At 44.1% G+C, this 17040-nt stretch overlaps 1 protein-coding gene across 1 annotated transcript in view; it reads left to right on the top strand.

The window, feature by feature from the left end:
• The window catches only part of LOC125982780 (gamma-aminobutyric acid receptor subunit beta-2), a 40327-nt gene that overhangs the window by 12352 nt on the left and 10935 nt on the right, over positions 1 to 17040 (top strand). Inside the window, exon 5 of the mRNA XM_049743790.2 lies at positions 327 to 547. Coding sequence (XP_049599747.1) covers positions 327 to 547 — 221 coding nt within the window. The remainder of the gene's footprint in view (positions 1 to 326; positions 548 to 17040) is intronic.

Here is a 17040-nt window from a genome sequence, read left to right as displayed (position 1 = left end):
AAAAGGAATTCCCGTTTGTTTATGAAAACACTTTTTGTGTCTCCAGAAACGTAAGAGAAATTGCATTAGCTATTTTGCTATGCATGTTTTTTTTTTTTTTGTTTTTTTTTTTTTAACTAAAGCCTTTTTTTTCAAGCTCACATTGTTCTGACAGTTCTTTGTTACGCTTGCATTTTAAGTGAGCTACATCTAATATTGAAGGCCAGTGCGGTTTGAAAATGCAAGCTGGCCATGTCAAAGTATCACAGAGCAGCTATGTAAAACACTCTCCACTCCTCTCCTTCATCCATTTCTTTTTCTCACTCTGAATCCTCCTTTGTTCCCAGGACTACACTTTGACCATGTACTTCCAGCAGGCCTGGCGAGATAAGCGCTTGTCCTATTCGGAGATTCCCCTCAACCTGACCTTAGATAACCGCGTGGCCGACCAGCTGTGGGTGCCCGACACCTACTTCCTCAACGACAAGAAGTCTTTCGTCCACGGCGTCACTGTGAAGAACAGAATGATCCGACTGCACCCGGATGGCACTGTGCTCTACGGTCTGAGGTGAGCGCTCACTCAGCCACTAGTTGTTTTTTTTTTTAACAGTATCTCTTGTCCGGTAACCACCAGCTCAGGCAGTGGTGGTAATTATCCCATTAAACAAAGATTCCATCACCAACTAAATGTTTTTATTTTTTCCAAAACATTTATTTTGTGAATAGTGGCTTACTTTATAAAATGTTGTATTTATTTCAGTAATATTTTAAATATTTTTCTTTATAAAATGTCTTATTTATTTTAGTCATATTTTAAATATTTTTATAATTAATTAATATTTTAGTAAAAAAAAATGGAAGAAAAGACTCAACGATATTAACACAGCACGAGATCACACTTGATGAACTCGGCACTGTTTTCAGTTATAAAACAAAGATGTGCTTTCTTAATTAAAGAACAATAAAGGAATGACTCTTAAATTCCAATTACCGTATTATGGTGTTTAGATTAAGTTCTCATGACCGCTTACGACTTTTAATGAGTCCGTTAATGCTGCTCTACCCACATCCAAACATACGGAAATGACATTCCAGACTTCATCTGAGCTCCAGCCACTATAAAACCATCGAGCCAACTGACAGACTTTCAAGCTTAGCGTTGACGGTGCACTTCGTAAACCGTGCTGATGCCTCATCACTTTCTTTTGCAAAATAGTCCTCAGACGCTCAAAGTCCATAAACGCTTATTGAAAACCGCAACATCTTAATGGCTATTATGGCAACGCGTTGGCACTGCGGAGGGAGACTGGAATTAATGTTGAGCGGGTCTTCGGAGTCACCCACTCTGCAAGTACATGTGTAGTTCTGCACACATTTCAATAATATGACTAACTCGCTACATTCAACAAACTAAACGGACCAAATCTCATTCCTGTAGCAGCGCCAGCAGATTGTGAGGGTCAGATTATGCTGAACTTGAGCTCATGCCTGTGTTTTGTTGTCGTTTGAGTTCAAGAGCCTGACCTACTGTCTCAGCCCCCTGGCACAGCCCAATGCAATATGCAAATGAAATATCCCAAATCAGGGGGATTTGCTTGGCTGTGAAGAGCGAACAAAGTCAGCACAAAATATTACTTTGGATGGGGGATTAGGATGAAATTAGGCTAAGAAATCCATCAGGCTCGACACTCCATATGATGTAAGTAGGATGGCCGGAATTGGGTCAGGAGATCAGCCAGTTGTTCTTTTTACAGCCCGGAAATGCATACAGATATTGCACATTTCATTAAAACCTCCTGATACATATTAAATCATAAGTGTCTCTTAAATACAGCAAATGATCCACTTAATGGTAAATGGACACTGGTTGTAAAGCTCAGAAATAAAAAATGAAAACATCAGAACAAATTACAATGACTCGTCCGATATGCTTTAAGTATAATACAATGACATGTAAATGTTGATTGTCATTTAGTTGAAGTCCTCCGTTGTGAATGAGTGTAAGGCAATGAAATAATAAAGCACTTTAGTAGTATGTAGGCAGAAGGGCTTTGTTGAGTCCATTTCCCACGTCTCACGGGATAATACCGTAGCTTGATGTGGCTTTGCTTGGCATGCCATTGCCCAGCCAAGCAAATCCTGGTGTGCACAAACAACAAGAGCAATAATTAGGAGGTTAGTGTGTAATCACACTAAAGCTGCCTGATTAGGGCAAAACTATTCAAATATTAAAATATAATATGACAAGCTGTGGAAGGGATAATGAGATTTTTTTTTTCAAGCCCTAGTCCTAAACTTTACTGGTTGTATGGGGTAGCCCACGAGCAACTGTGTTGCAAAATTGTCCATAATAAAATATTGAAGGTCCTGCTGGGATTTGAACTCGGGTCGCTGGGGTGAAACTCTGGAGCAACTAAGGGAACTAATCCTGACTTTCCCGTTAACGAACGAGTTCATGGGTGAACTGCCTTCCTTCCCGTGCATCAACGGACGAGTCAGCGAACGTGTTGCGTATCCCTCCAGGTGTGAACTATGTAAGCCAGAATGTCGATTTACCATTTGCCAAGGAACGAAAGAACCACTCACTGAAACACCACTTTTTTTTTTTAATGCACGTTTTCTCCAAGATAACGGCTATCTTTATTGCATGAAGGGATGCGCCGTTATGCAACAACGGGGAGATTATGCTTCTCTTTGGGTCATCTTGATTTTATAAGTTAAAGTCCCAATGGTCGTGAGCAGCAGGGGGGGGCCCCATTTCAACCCCTTACACTGAGTGCCAAGCAGGGAAGAAATGGGTACCATTGTTATAATGGTCACTGGTATGACCCGGCAGGGGTTTGAACCCACAACCTCCCAAACTCAGGGCGGACACTCTCCTCTTAGGCCACTGAGCTGGTAAACACTGTTATATAAATAACGTGTATGCATTATACGCCTAAATATTGTTATCCAATGTATACTGCAATTTCACATTAGATTGCTGGTTTGAAATTTATTTTTATTATTATTTTAATAAACATTAAAACCTGTTAAAACTTGTCTGGTGTTTTATTCCTTGTTTTTATTTTTTGAGAATAAAAACAAAAATCTGACATTTGCTTAACTGCTTTATATGACAATATGTATATGTGTTTTACGGGTGTGGCACTTTTCATTTTCACTTAAGCTTTTTCCCAAATGAAGTGGCCTGTGATTAGGTGAGCTTAGGTGAGCTGCTCCATAAAAGCATACATGTACCTTCTGTGTAATGTGAGGGTTCAGTAGTGTAGTGGTCAGTGCACTGTACTTTAACGCAGGCGACCTGGGTTCAAACCCCAGTAGGTTCCAAACTATTTTACCATGGAAATATGTTCGTACTATAGTTCGCTTGTGAGCTGCTCCATAAAAGCATACATGTACCTTCCATACAATGTGAGGGTCCCGTAGTGTAGTGGTTAGTGCGCTGGACTTTAACCCCAGTGACCTGCGTTCAAATCCCAGTAGGTTCCAAAATATTTTATCATGGAAAAATGTCCATACTATACTGTTCGCTTGTGAGCTGCTCCATAAAAGCATACATGTACCTTCCATACAAGGTGAGGGTTCCGTAGTGTAGTGGTGAGTGCACTGGACTTTAACCCCAGTGACCCGAGTTCAAATCCCAGTAGGTTACAAAATATTTTATCATGGAAATATGTTCGTACTATAGTTCGCTTGTGAGCTGCTCCATAAAAGCATACATGTACCTTCCTTACAATGTGAGGGTCCCGTAGTGTAGTGGTTAGTGCGCTGGACTTTAACCCCAGTGACCTGCGTTCAAATCCCAGTAGGTTCCAAAATATTTTATCATGGAAAAATGTCCATACTATACTGTTCGCTTGTGAGCTGCTCCATAAAAGCATACATGTACCTTCCATACAAGGTGAGGGTTCCGTAGTGTAGTGGTGAGTGCACTGGACTTTAACCCCAGTGACCCGAGTTCAAATCCCAGTAGGTTACAAAATATTTTATCATGGAAAAATGTCCATACTGTACTGTTCGCTTGTGAGCTGCTCCATAAAAGCATACATGTACCTTCTGTGTAATGTGAGGTTTCAATAGTGTAGTGGTCAGTGCTCTGGACTTTAACGCAGGCGACCTGGGTTCAAACCCCAGTATGTTCCAAAATATTTTATCATGGAAAAATGTCCATACTGTACTGTTCACTTGTGAGCTGCTCCATAAAAGCATACATGTACCTTCTGTGTAATGTGAGGGTTCAGTAGTGTAGTGGTCAGTGCACTGGACTTTCACCCAGGCGATCTGTGTTCAAACCCCAGTAGGTTCCGAACTGTTTTATCATGGAAATATGTCCGACTATAGTTCGCCTGTGAGCTGCTCCATAAAAGCATACATGTACCTTCTGTGTAATGTGAGGGTTCAGTAGTGTAGTGGTCAGTGCACTGGACTTTCACCCAGGCGATCTGTGTTCAAACCCCAGTAGGTTCCAAACTGTTTTATCATGGAAAAATGTCCATACTGTACTGTTCACTTGTGAGCAGCTCCATAAAAGCATACATGTACCTGCCATACAATGTGAGGGTTCCGTAGTGTAGTGGTTAGTGCTCTGGACTTTAACCCCAGTGACCTGCGTTCAAATCCCAGTAGGTTCCAAAATATTTTATCATGGAAAAATGTCAATACTGTACTGTTCGCTTGTGAGCTGATCCATAAAAGCATACATGTACCTTCTGAGTAATGTGAGGGTTCCGTAGTGTAGTGGTTAGTGCACTGGACTTTAACCCCAGAGACCCGGGTTCAAATCCCAGTAGGTTACAAAACATTTTACCATGGAAAAATGTCCATACTGTACTGTTCGCTTGTGAGCTGCTCCATAAAAGCATACATGTACCTTCCTTACAATGTGAGGGTTCAGTAGTGTAGTGGTCAGTGCACTGGACTTTGACGCAGGCGACCTGGGTTCAAACCCCAGTAGGTTCCAAACTATTTTACCATGGAAATATGTCCATACTTTAGTTTGCTTGTGAGCAGCTCCATAAAAGCATACATGTACCTGCCATACAATGTGAGGGTTCCGTAGTGTAGTGGTTAGTGCACTGGACTTTAACCCCAGTGACCCGGGTTCAAATCCCAGTAGGTTCCAAAACATTTTATCATGGAAATATGTCCGTACTATAGTTCGCTTGGGAGCTGCTCCATAAAAGCATACATGTACCTTCCTTACAATGTGAGGATTCAGTAGTGTAGTGGTCAGTACACTGGACTTTCACGCAGGCGACCTGGGTTCAAACCCCAGTAGGTTCCAAACTATTTTATCATGGAAATATGTCCATACTAGTTTGCTTGTGAGCAGCTCCATAAAAGCATACATGTACCTGCCCTACAATGTGAGGGTTCCGTAGTGTAGTGGTTAGTGCACTGGACTTTAACCCCAGTGACCCGGGTTCAAATCCCAGTAGGTCCCAAAACATTTTATCATGGAAAAATGTCCACACTATACTGTTCGCTTGTGAGCTGCTCCATAAAAGCATACATGTACCCTCTGTGTAATGTGAGGGTTCAGTAGTGTAGTGGTCAGTGCACTGGACTTTCACCCAGGTGATCTGTGTTCAAACCCCAGTAGGTTCCAAAATATTTTATCATGGAAAAATGTCCATACTACTGTTCGCTTGTGAGCTGCTCCATAAAAGCATACATGTACCTTCTATGTAATGTGAAGGTTCCATGGTGTAGTGGTTAGTGCTCTGGACTTTCACCCCAGCGACCCGAGTTCAAATCCCAGTAGGACCTGAAAATTTTTATCAAAATTTGTGTGCTACCCCATATAACCAATGCACTAGAGCTGAGGGCGAGGGGTGAGAGCTAGGGTTAGAGCGAGAGCTGGGGTTAGAGCGAGAGCTGGAGTTAGGGTTAGAGCTAAGGTTGGAGTTAGAGTTAGGGTTAGGATTAGGGTTAGAGCTAGGGTTAGGGTTACAGCTCGGGTTAGGGTTAGAGCTAGGGTTAGGGCTTGGCTTAGGGTTAGGGTTAGAGCTAGGGTTAGAGTTAGAGCAAGGGTTAGGGTTAGAGCCAGGGTTAGGGTTAGAGCTAGGGTTAGGGTTAGGTCTTGGGTTAGGGTTAGAGCTAGGGTTAGGGTTAGAGCTAGGGTTAGAGCTAGGGTTAGAGCTACGGTTAGGGTTAGAGTTAGAGCTAGGGTTAGGGTTAGAGTTAGGGTTAGAGCTAGGGTTAGGGTTAGGGTTAGAGCTCGGGTTAGCGTTAGGGTTAGAGCTAGGGTTAGAGCTAGGGTTAGGGTTAGAGTTAGAGATAGGGTTAGGGTTAGAGTTAAAGTTAGGGTTAGAGTTAGAGCTAGGGTTAGGGTTAGAGCTCAGGTTAGGGTTAGAGGTAGGGTTGGGTTAGAGCTAGGGTTAGAGTTAAAGCTAGGGTTAGGGTTAGAGCTAGGGTTAGAGCTCGGGTTAGGGTTAGAGCTCGGGTTAGGGTTAGAGCTAGGGTTAGGGTTCGAGCTAGGGTTAGGGCTTGGGTTAGGGTTAGGGCTAGGGTTAGGGTTAGAGCTAGGGTTAGGGTTTGAGTTAGAGCCAGGGTTAGGGTTAGAGCTAGAATTAGAGTTAGGATTAGAGCTAGGGTTAGAGGTAGGGTTAGAGTTAGAGCTAGGGTTAGGGTTAGAGCTAGGGTTAGAGCTCAGGTTAGGGTTAGGGTTAGAGCTAGGGTTAGGGTTAGAGCTCGGGTTAGGGTTAGGGTTAGGGTTAGAGCTAGGGTTAGAGATAGGGTTAGAGTTAGAGCTAGGGTTAAGGTTAGAGCTCGGGTTAGGGTTAGAGCTCGGGTTAGGGTTAGAGCTAGGGTTAGGGTTAGAGCTAGGGTTAGAGCTAGGGTTAGGGTTAGAGCTCGGGTTAGGGTTAGAGCTAGGGTTAGAGCTAGGGTTAGGGTTAGAGTTAGAGCTAGGGTTAGGGTTAGAGCTAGGGTTAGGGTTAGAGCTAGGGTTAGGGTTAGGGTTAGAGCTAGGGTTAGGGCTTGGGTTAGGGTTAGGGTTAGAGCTAGGGTTAGGGTTAGGGTTAGAGCTAGGGTTAGGGTTAGGGTTAGGGTTTGATTTAGAGCCAAGGTTAGGGTTAGAGCTAGAATTAGAGTTAGGGTTAGAGCTAGGGTTAGAGGTAGGGTTAGAGTTAGAGCTAGGGTTAGGGTTAGAGCTAGGGTTAGAGCTCAGGTTAGGGTTAGGGTTAGAGCTAGGGTTAGAGCTAGGGTTAGGGTTAGAGCCAGGGTTAGGGTTAGAGCTAGGGTTAGAGCTAGGGTTAGAGCTAGGGTTAGGGTTAGAGTTAGAGCTAGGGTTAAGGTTAGAGCTAGGGTTAGGGTTAGAGCTCGGGTTAGGGTTAGGGTTAGAGCTAGGGTTAGAGCTAGGGTTAGAGTTAGAGCTAGAGTTAGGGTTAGAACTAGGGTTAGGGTTAGAGCTAGGGTTAGGGTTAGAGCTAGGGTTAGGGCTTGGGTTAGGGTTAGAGCTAGGATTAGGGTTAGAGCTAGGGTTAGGGTTTGATTTAGAGCCAAGGTTAGGGTTAGAGCTAGGGTTAGGGTTAGAGCTAGGGTTAGAGATAGGGTTAGGGTTAGAGTTAGAGCTAGGGTTAAGGTTAGAGCTCGGGTTAGGGTTAGAGCTCGGGTTAGGGTTAGAGCTAGGGTTAGGGTTAGAGCTAGGGTTAGAGCTAGGGTTAGGGTTAGAGCTCGGGTTAGGGTTAGGGTTAGAGCTAGGGTTAGAGCTAGGGTTAGGGTTAGAGTTAGAGCTAGGGTTAGGGTTAGAGCTAGGGTTAGGGTTAGAGCTAGGGTTAGGGTTAGAGCTAGGGTTAGGGTTAGAGCTAGGGTTAGGGTTAGGGTTAGAGCTAGGGTTAGGGTTAGGGTTTGATTTAGAGCCAAGGTTAGGGTTAGAGCTAGAATTAGAGTTAGGGTTAGAGCTAGGGTTAGAGGTAGGGTTAGAGTTAGAGCTAGGGTTAGGGTTAGAGCTAGGGTTAGGGTTAGAGCTCAGCTTAGGGTTAGGGTTAGAGCTAGGGTTAGGGTTAGAGCTCGGGTTAGGGTTAGAGTCAGGGTTAGGGTTAGGGTTAGAGCTAGGGTTAGGGCTAGGGTTAGGGTTAGGGTTAGAGTTAGAGCTAGGGTTAAGGTTAGAGCTCGGGTTAGGGTTAGAGCTCGGGTTAGGGTTAGAGCTAGGGTTAGGGTTAGAGCTCAGGTTAGGGTTAGGGTTAGAGCTATGGTTAGGGTTAGAGTTCGGGTTAGGGTTAGAGTCAGGGTTAGAGCTAAGGTTAGAGCTAGGGTTAGTGTTAGAGTTAGAGCTAGGGTTAAGGTTAGAGCTCGGGTTAGGGTTAGAGCTCGGGTTAGGGTTAGAGCTCGGGTTAGGGTTAGGGTTAGAGCTAGGGTTAGGGCTAGGGTTAGAGCTCGTTTTTTTTTTAAACTACCATGTATGGTAGTTTCTTTTTTTTTTTTCAAAAATAGTGTTTTCCCCAAAAAAACTAGTTTTTTTTTTTTTAAACTACCATTTATGGTAGTTTTTTTTAAACTCTTTCCCCAAGCAAAAAAAAAAAAAACTACCATAAATGGTAGTTTAAAAAAAAACTACCATACATGGTAGTTTTATTTTTGGGAAAACGCTTTATTTTTGAAAAAAAAAAAGAAACTACCGTGTATGGTAGTTTTTTTTTTTGGATTAAAAAAAAAAACGAGCTCTAACCCTAACCCTAGCTCTGACCCTAACCCTAGCTCTAACTCTAACCCTATTCCTAAACCTAGCTCTAACCCTAACCCTAACCCTAGCTCTAACCCTAACCCTCACTCTAATTCTAACCCTAACCCTAGCTCTAACCCTAACCCGAGCTCTAACCCTAACCCGAGCTCTAACCTTAACCCTAGCTCTAACTCTAACACTAACCCTAGCTCTAACCCTAGCTCTAACCCTAGCTCTAACCCTAACCCTGGCTCTAACCCTAACCCTAGCTCTAACCCTAACCCTAGCTCTAACCCTAACCCTAGCTCTAACCCTAACCCTAGCTCTAACCCTAACCCTAACCCAAGCCCTAACCCTAGCTCTAACCCTAACCCTAGCTCTAACCCTAACCCTAGCTCTAACCCTAACCCTAGCTCTAACTCTAACCCTAGCTCTAACCCTAGCTCTAACCCTAACCCTAACCTGAGCTCTAACCCTAACCCTAGCTCTAACCCTGACTCTAACCCTAACCCGAGCTCTAACCCTAACCCTAGCTCTAACCCTAACCCTAACCTGAGATCTAACCCTAACCCTAGCTCTAACCCTAACCCTAGCTCTAACTCTAACCCTACCTCTAACCCTAGCTCTAACCCTAACTCTAATTCTAGCTCTAACCCTAACCTTGGCTCTAAATCAAACCCTAACCCTAACCCTAGCTCTAACCCTAACCCTAGCTCTAACCCTAACCCAAGCCCTAACCCTAACCCTAGCTCTAACCCTAACCCTAACCCTAGCTCTAACTCTAACTCTAACCCTAGCTCTAACCCTAACCCTAACCCGAGCTCTAACCCTAACCCTAGCTCTAGCTCTAACCCTAGCTCTAACCCTAACCCTAGCTCTAACCCTAACCCGAGCTCTAACCCTAACCCGAGCTCTAACCTTAACCCTAGCTCTAACTCTAACCCTAACCCTAGCTCTAACCCTAACGCTAACCCTGACTCTAACCCTAACCCGAGCTCTAACCCTAACCCTAGCTCTAACCCTAACCCTAACCTGAGCTCTAACCCTAACCCTAGCCCTAACCCTAGCTCTAACTCTAACCCTACCTCTAACCCTAGCTCTAACCCTAACTCTAATTCTAGCTCAAACCCTAACCTTGGCTCTAAATCAAACCCTAACCCTAGCTCTAACCCTAACCCTAGCTCTAACCCTAACCCAAGCCCTAACCCTAGCTCTAACCCTAACCCTAGTTCTAACCCTAACTCTAGCTCTAACTCTAACCCTAGCTCTAACCCTAGCTCTAACCCTAACCCTAACCCGAGCTCTAACCCTAACCCTAGCTCTAACCTTAACCCTAGCTCTAACTCTAACCCTAACCCTAGCTCTAACCCTAGCTCTAACCCTAGCTCTAACCCTAACCCTGGCTCTAACCCTAACCCTAGCTCTAACCCTAGCTCTAACCCTAACCCTAACCCGAGCTCTAACCCTAACCCTAGCTCTAACCCTGACTCTAACCCTAACCCGAGCTCTAACCCTAACCCTAGCTCTAACCCTAACCCTAGCTCTAACCCTAGCTCTAACCCTAACTCTAATTCTAGCTCTAACCCTAACCTTGGCTCTAAATCAAACCCTAACCCTAGCTCTAACCCTAGCTCTAACCCTAACCCAAGCCCTAACCCTAACCCTAACCCTAGCCCTAACCCTAGCTCTAACCCTAACCCTAACCCTAGCTCTAACTCTAACTCGAACCCTAGCTCTAACCCTAACCCTAGCTCTAACCCTAACCCTAGCTCTAGCTCTAACCCTAGCTCTAACCCTAACCCTAGCTCTAACCCTAACCCGAGCTCTAACCCTAACCCTAGCTCTAACTCTAACCCTAACCCTAGCTCTAACCCTAGCTCTAACCCTAACCCTAGCTCTAACCCAAACGCTAACCCTGACTCTAACCCTAACCCGAGCTCTAACCCTAACCCTAGCTCTAACCCTAACCCTAACCTGAGCTCTAACCCTAGCCCTAACCCTAACCCTAGCTCTAACTCTAACCCTACCTCTAACCCTAGCTCTAACCCTAACTCTAATTCTAGCTCTAACCCTAACCTTGGCTCTAAATCAAACCCTAACCCTAGCTCTAACCCTAACCCTAGCTCTAACCCTAACCCAAGCCCTAACCCTAGCTCTAACCCTAACCCTAGCTCTAACCCTAACCCTAGTTCTAACCCTAACTCTAGCTCTAACTCTAACCCTAGCTCTAACCCTAACCCTAACCCGAGCTCTAACCCTAACCCTAGCTCTAACCTTAACCCTAGCTCTAACTCTAACCCTAACCCTAGCTCTAACCCTAGCTCTAACCCTAGCTCTAACCCTAACCCTGGCTCTAACCCTAACCCTAGCTCTAACCCTAGCTCTAACCCTAACCTGAGCTCTAACCCTAGCTCTAACCCTAACCCTAGCTCTAACTCTAACCCTACCTCTAACCCTAGCTCTAACCCTAACTCTAATTCTAGCTCTAACCCTAACCTTGGCTCTAAATCAAACCCTAACCCTAACCCTAGCTCTAACCCTAACCCTAGCTCTAACCCTAACCCTAACCCAAGCCCTAACCCTAGCTCTAACCCTAACCCTAGCTCTAACCCTAACCCTAGCTCTAACCCTAACCCTAGCTCTAACTCTAACCCTAGACTCTAACCCTAGCTCTAACCCTAAACCTAACCCGAGCTCTAACCCTAGCTCTAGCTCTAACCCTAGTTCTAACCCTAACCCTAGCTCTAACCCTAACCCAAGCTCTAACCCTAACCCGAGCTCTAACCTTAACCCTACCTCTAACTCTAACCCTAACCCTATCTCTAACCCTAGCTCTAACCCTAACCCTGACTCTAACCCTAACCCTAACCCGAGCTCTAACCCTAACCCTAGCTCTAACCCTAACCCTAACCTGAGCTCTAACCCTAACCCTAGCTCTAACCCTAACCCTAGCTCTAACTCTAACCCTACCTCTAACCCTAGCTCTAATCCTAACTCTAATTCTAGCTCTAACCCTAACCCTGGCTCTAACTCAAACCCTAACCCTAGCTCTAACCCTAACCGTAACCCTAGCTCTAACCCTAACCCAAGCCCTAACCCTAGCTCGAACCCTAACCCTAGCTCTAACCCTAACCCGAGCTCTAACCCTAACCCGAGCTCTAAACCTAGCTCTAACCCTAACCCTAGCTTTAACTCTAACCCTAACCCTAGCTCTAACCCAACCCTACCTCTAACCCTAACCTGAGCTCTAACCCTAACCCTAGCTCTAACCCTAACCCTAACTTTAACTCTAACCCTAACCCTATCTCTAACTCTAACCCTAACCCTAGCTCTAACCCTAGCCCTAACCCTAGCTCTAACCCTAACGCTAACCCGAGCTCTAACCCTAACCCTAGCTCTAACCCTAACCCAAGACCTAACCCTAACCCTAGCTCTAACCCTAGCTCTAACCCTAACCCTGGCTCTAACCCTAACCCTTGCTCTAACTCTAACCCTAGCTCTAACCCTAACCCTAAACCAAGCCCTAACCCTAGCTCTAACCCTAACCCGAGCTGTAACCCTAACCCTAGCTCTAACCCTAATCCTAACCCTAACTCTAACTCCAACCTTAGCTCTAACCCTAACTCCAGCTCTCGCTCTAACCCTAGCTCTCACCCCTCGCCCTCAGCTCTAGTGCATTGGTTATATGGGGTAGCACACAAATTTTGATAAAAATTTTCAGGTCCTACTGGGATTTGAACTCGGGTCGCTGGGGTGAAAGTCCAGAGCACTAACCATGGAACCTTCACATTACATAGAAGGTACATGTATGCTTTTATGGAGCAGCTCACAAGCGAACAGTAGTATGGACATTTTTCATGATAAAATATGTTGGAACCTACTGGGGTTTGAACACAGATCGCCTGGGTGAAAGTCCAGTGCACTGACCACTACACTACTGAACCCTCACATTACACAGAGGGTACATGTATGCTTTTATGGAGCAGCTCACAAGCGAACAGTATAGTGTGGACATTTTTCCATGATAAAATGTTTTGGAACCTACTGGGATTTGAACCCGGGTCACTGGGGTTAAAGTCCAGTGCACTAACCACTACACTACGGAACCCTCACATTGTATGGCAGGTACATGTATGCTTTTATGGAGCTGCTCACAAGCAAACTATAGTATGGACATATTTCCATGGTAAAATAGTTTGGAACCTACTGGGGTTTGAACCCAGGTCGCCTGCCTCAAAGTCCAGTGCACTGACCACTACACTACTGAACCCTCACATTGTAAGGAAGGTACATGTATGCTTTTATGGAGCAGCTCACAAGCGAACAGTACAGAATGGACATTTTTCCATGATAAAATGTTTTGTAACCTACTGGGATTTGAATCCGGGTCACTGGGGTTAAAGTCCAGTGCACTAACCACTACACTACGGAACCCTCACATTGTATGGCAGGTACATGTATGCTTTTATGGAGCTGCTCACAAGCAAACTATAGTATGGACATATTTCCATGATAAAATAGTTTGGAACCTACTGGGGTTTGAACCCAGGTCGCCTCCGTTAAAGTCCAGTGCACTGACCACTACACTACTGAACCCTCACATTGTAAGGAAGGTACATGTATGCTTTTATGGAGCAGATCCCAAGCGAACTATAGTACGGACATATTTCCATGCTAAAATATTTTGAAACCTACTGGGGTTTGAACTCGGGTCACTGGGGGTAAAGTCCAGTGCACTAACCACTACACTACGGAACCCTCACATTGTATGGAAGGTACATGTATGCTTTTGTGGAGCAGCTTACAAGCGAAATATAGTATGGACATATTTCCATGATAAAATAGTTTGGAACCTACTGGGGTTTGAACCCAGGTCACCTGGGTTATAGTCCAGTGCACTGACCACTACACTATTGAACCCTCACATTACACAGAAGGTACATGTATGCTTTTATGGATCAGCTCACAAGCGAACAGTACAGTATTGACATTTTTCCATGATAAAATATTTTTTAACCTACTGGGATTTGAACGCGGGTCACTGGGGTTAAAGTCCAGAGCACTAACCACTACACTACGGAACCCTCACATTGTATGGCAGGTACATGTATGCTTTTATGGAGCTGCTCACAAGCAAACTATAGTATGGACATATTTCCATGATAAAATAGTTTGGAACCTGCTGGGGTTTGAACCTAGGTCGCCTGCGTGAAAGTCCAGTGCACTGACCACTACACTACTGAATCCTCACATTGTAAGGAAGGTACATGTATGCTTTTATGGAGCAGCTCCCAAGCGAACTATAGTACGGACATATTTCCATGATAAAATGTTTTGGACCCTACTGGGATTTGAACCCAGGTCACTGGGGTTAAAGTCCAGTGCACTAACCACTACACTACAGAACCCTCACATTGTATGGCAGGTACATGTATGCTTTTATGGAGCTGCTCACAAGCAAACTATAGTATGGACATTTTTCCATGATAAAATGTTTTGGAACCTACTGGGATTTGAAGCCAGGTCACCTGGGGTTAAAGTCCAGAGCACTGACCACTACACTACTGAACCCTCACATTGTAAGGAAGGTACATGTATGCTTTTATGGAGCAGCTCACAAGCAAACTATAGTCTGACATTTTTCCATGATAAAATATTTTGTAACCTACTGGGATTTGAACACGGGTCACTGGGGTTAAAGTCCAGTGCACTCACCACTACACTACGGAACCCTCACATTGTATGGAAGGTACATGTATGCTTTTATGGAGCAGCTCACAAGCGAACTATAGTACGGACATATTTCCATGATAAAATAGTTTAGAACCTACTGGGGTTTGAACACAGGTCACCTGGGTTAAAGCCCAGTGCACTGACCACTACACTACTGAACCCTCACATTACACAAAAGGTACATGTATGCTTTTATGGAGCAGCTCACAAGCGAACAGTATAGTATGGGCATTTTTCCATGATAAAATAGTTTGGAACCTACTGGGATTTGAACGCAGGTCACTGGGGTTAAAGTCCAGCGCACTAACCACTACACTACGGAACCCTCACATTGTAAGGAAGGTACATGTATGCTTTTATGGAGCAGCTCACAAGCGAACTATAGTACGGACATATTTTCATGATAAAATATTTTGGAACCTACTGGGGTTTGAACCCAGGCCGCCTGCGTTAAAGTCCAGTGCACTGACCACTACACTACTGAACCCTCACATTACACAGAAGGTACATGTATGCTTTTATGGAGCAGCTCACCTAAGCTCACCTAATCACAGGCCACTTCATTTGGGAAAAAGCTTAAGTGAAAATGAAAAGTGCCACACCCGTAAAACACATATACATATTGTCATATAAAGCAGTTAAGCAAATGTCAGATTTTTGTTTTTATTCTCAAAAAATAAAAACAAGGAATAAAACACCAGACAAGTTTTAACAGGTTTTAATGTTTATTAAAATAACAATAATAAAAATAAATTTCAAACCAGCAATCTAATGTGAAATTGCAGTATACATTGGATAACAATATTTAGGCGTATAATGCATACACGTTATTTATATAACAGTGTTTACCAGTTCAGTGGCCTAAGAGGAGAGTGTCCGCCCTGAGTTTGGGAGGTTGGGGGTTCAAACCCCCGGCCGGGTCATACCAGTGACCATTATAACAATGGTACCCATTTCTTCCCTGCTTGGCACTCAGTGTAAGGGGTTGAAATGGGGCCCCCCCCTGCTGCTCACGACCATTGGGACTTTAACTTATAAAATACTACTGATCCCTCACATTACATAGAAGGTACATGTAGGCTTTTATGGAGCAGCTCACAAGCAAACCTTAGATGAACAAGAACACTTAAGTGGGTCAATAATGACCCATGTTAGAATCAATGTGTTTTTAATGCCATTTTGGTCATTTTGGTAGTTAGGCTTGTGAGTTGCTCCATAAAACCATATACGTACCTTCCATTCACTCTAAGTCAGGGTTCCTTAGTGTAGTGGTTAGTGCTCTGAACTTTCACCACAGCGACTGGAGTTCAAACCCCAGGAGAACCTAAAATATTTTATCATGGAAAAATTTGCAACACAGTTGCTCATGTGCTGCCCCATATAACCATGCAGCTCCCTAATGCTTAGGCCTAGGGTGAGAGCTAGAGGTTAGGGTTAGAGCTTTTTTATTGGTGCGGCTTGGCGGCCCTGTACCAAGTGACCCACGAACTGGCACCGGCCCACGGACCGGGGGTTGGGGACCCCTGATGTACAGTACATCAACATTGACTGTCACAGCAGAACAAGCTATGATGGCATTCCACACACACACAAACGGACCAATGCAATTGTAGAGTGATTTTTTTTTTTCTTCGAGACTCCACGATGGAAATATAATTGGATGTGTCAAGTCCTTTGAAGGAGATAAGCGTGAATGCAGATCAAGAGAACAAACAGATGATGAATAATCACATATTCTCTATTTACTTTCTTTGGATGCCATTCAACTATAAATTCATAGCAGGGATTCGTTAAGGTGTTTTGAAGGGCGCCACAGCTTTCAAAAGAATATACAGTACATAACTTGCACTAACCCTGCACTCTTTTTTTAAATATCCTCACGCAAGACTCACACTGTAATGCATATCCGTCTGTTCCTAGGGAGTTACTTCCCACCCAAACATTGAATTTTGCATTTCCCAACTTTACATTATTTATTTGCCCTATTTTGGAGCCACTGGAGTAATGTGATCTAAATTCCAAGTCAAAAAGCCTTTTGACGCTGGTAATGCTGGCAAGAATGAGAAGGTAATAGTAAGTAAAAGCTTCACAGGAAAGATCAAGTTGTTCTGCCTAATTAGGTGTGTGCCTCATCTTTCTGTTCTGAACAATTTATGAGCAATCCAGTTGGGATAAAATGACATTCATTTACACTCAAATTGCATCCGCGGGGCTTCGAAGCACGACACGGCTTATGATGAATAAATGACAGTGCCAAAGTGTTGCTCAATAATGCATCTTGACCATCCTGCTGATTGTGTATTATCCATAGAGTGACTCTTGGTTTCCAACTACTCGCTTCACATTCTATACACCAAAAGAGGTCCAGTTCCAGCGGCGGGCATTTGTGAAGTCTTGCTTTGCGTGTGGAAAATGTGTTACTTGGACAGAATGTTAAAAATGGCCTCAAGCTTGTGAGGCTGCTTAACCGTGACTTGACCTTACAAGTGAGGGCCACCATGTTGTTTCAACATATGGAGCTCAGTTGGTGTGCTTGGTGGTGACGTCTTCGGGCGGTCAGCAGGAAACCACGGGCTGAAATATTATACAAATATTACAAATATTAATAATAAAAATATATTACATATTTCATAATAATAATAATAAATATTAATGGCTGG

Source organism: Syngnathus scovelli, chromosome 15 (assembly GCF_024217435.2).
Source record: "Syngnathus scovelli strain Florida chromosome 15, RoL_Ssco_1.2, whole genome shotgun sequence".
In the NCBI taxonomy this organism is placed as follows: Eukaryota; Metazoa; Chordata; class Actinopteri; order Syngnathiformes; family Syngnathidae; genus Syngnathus; species Syngnathus scovelli.
Note: the sequence above shows the minus strand (reverse complement) of the source record. Positions and strands in the feature narration are given on the sequence as shown.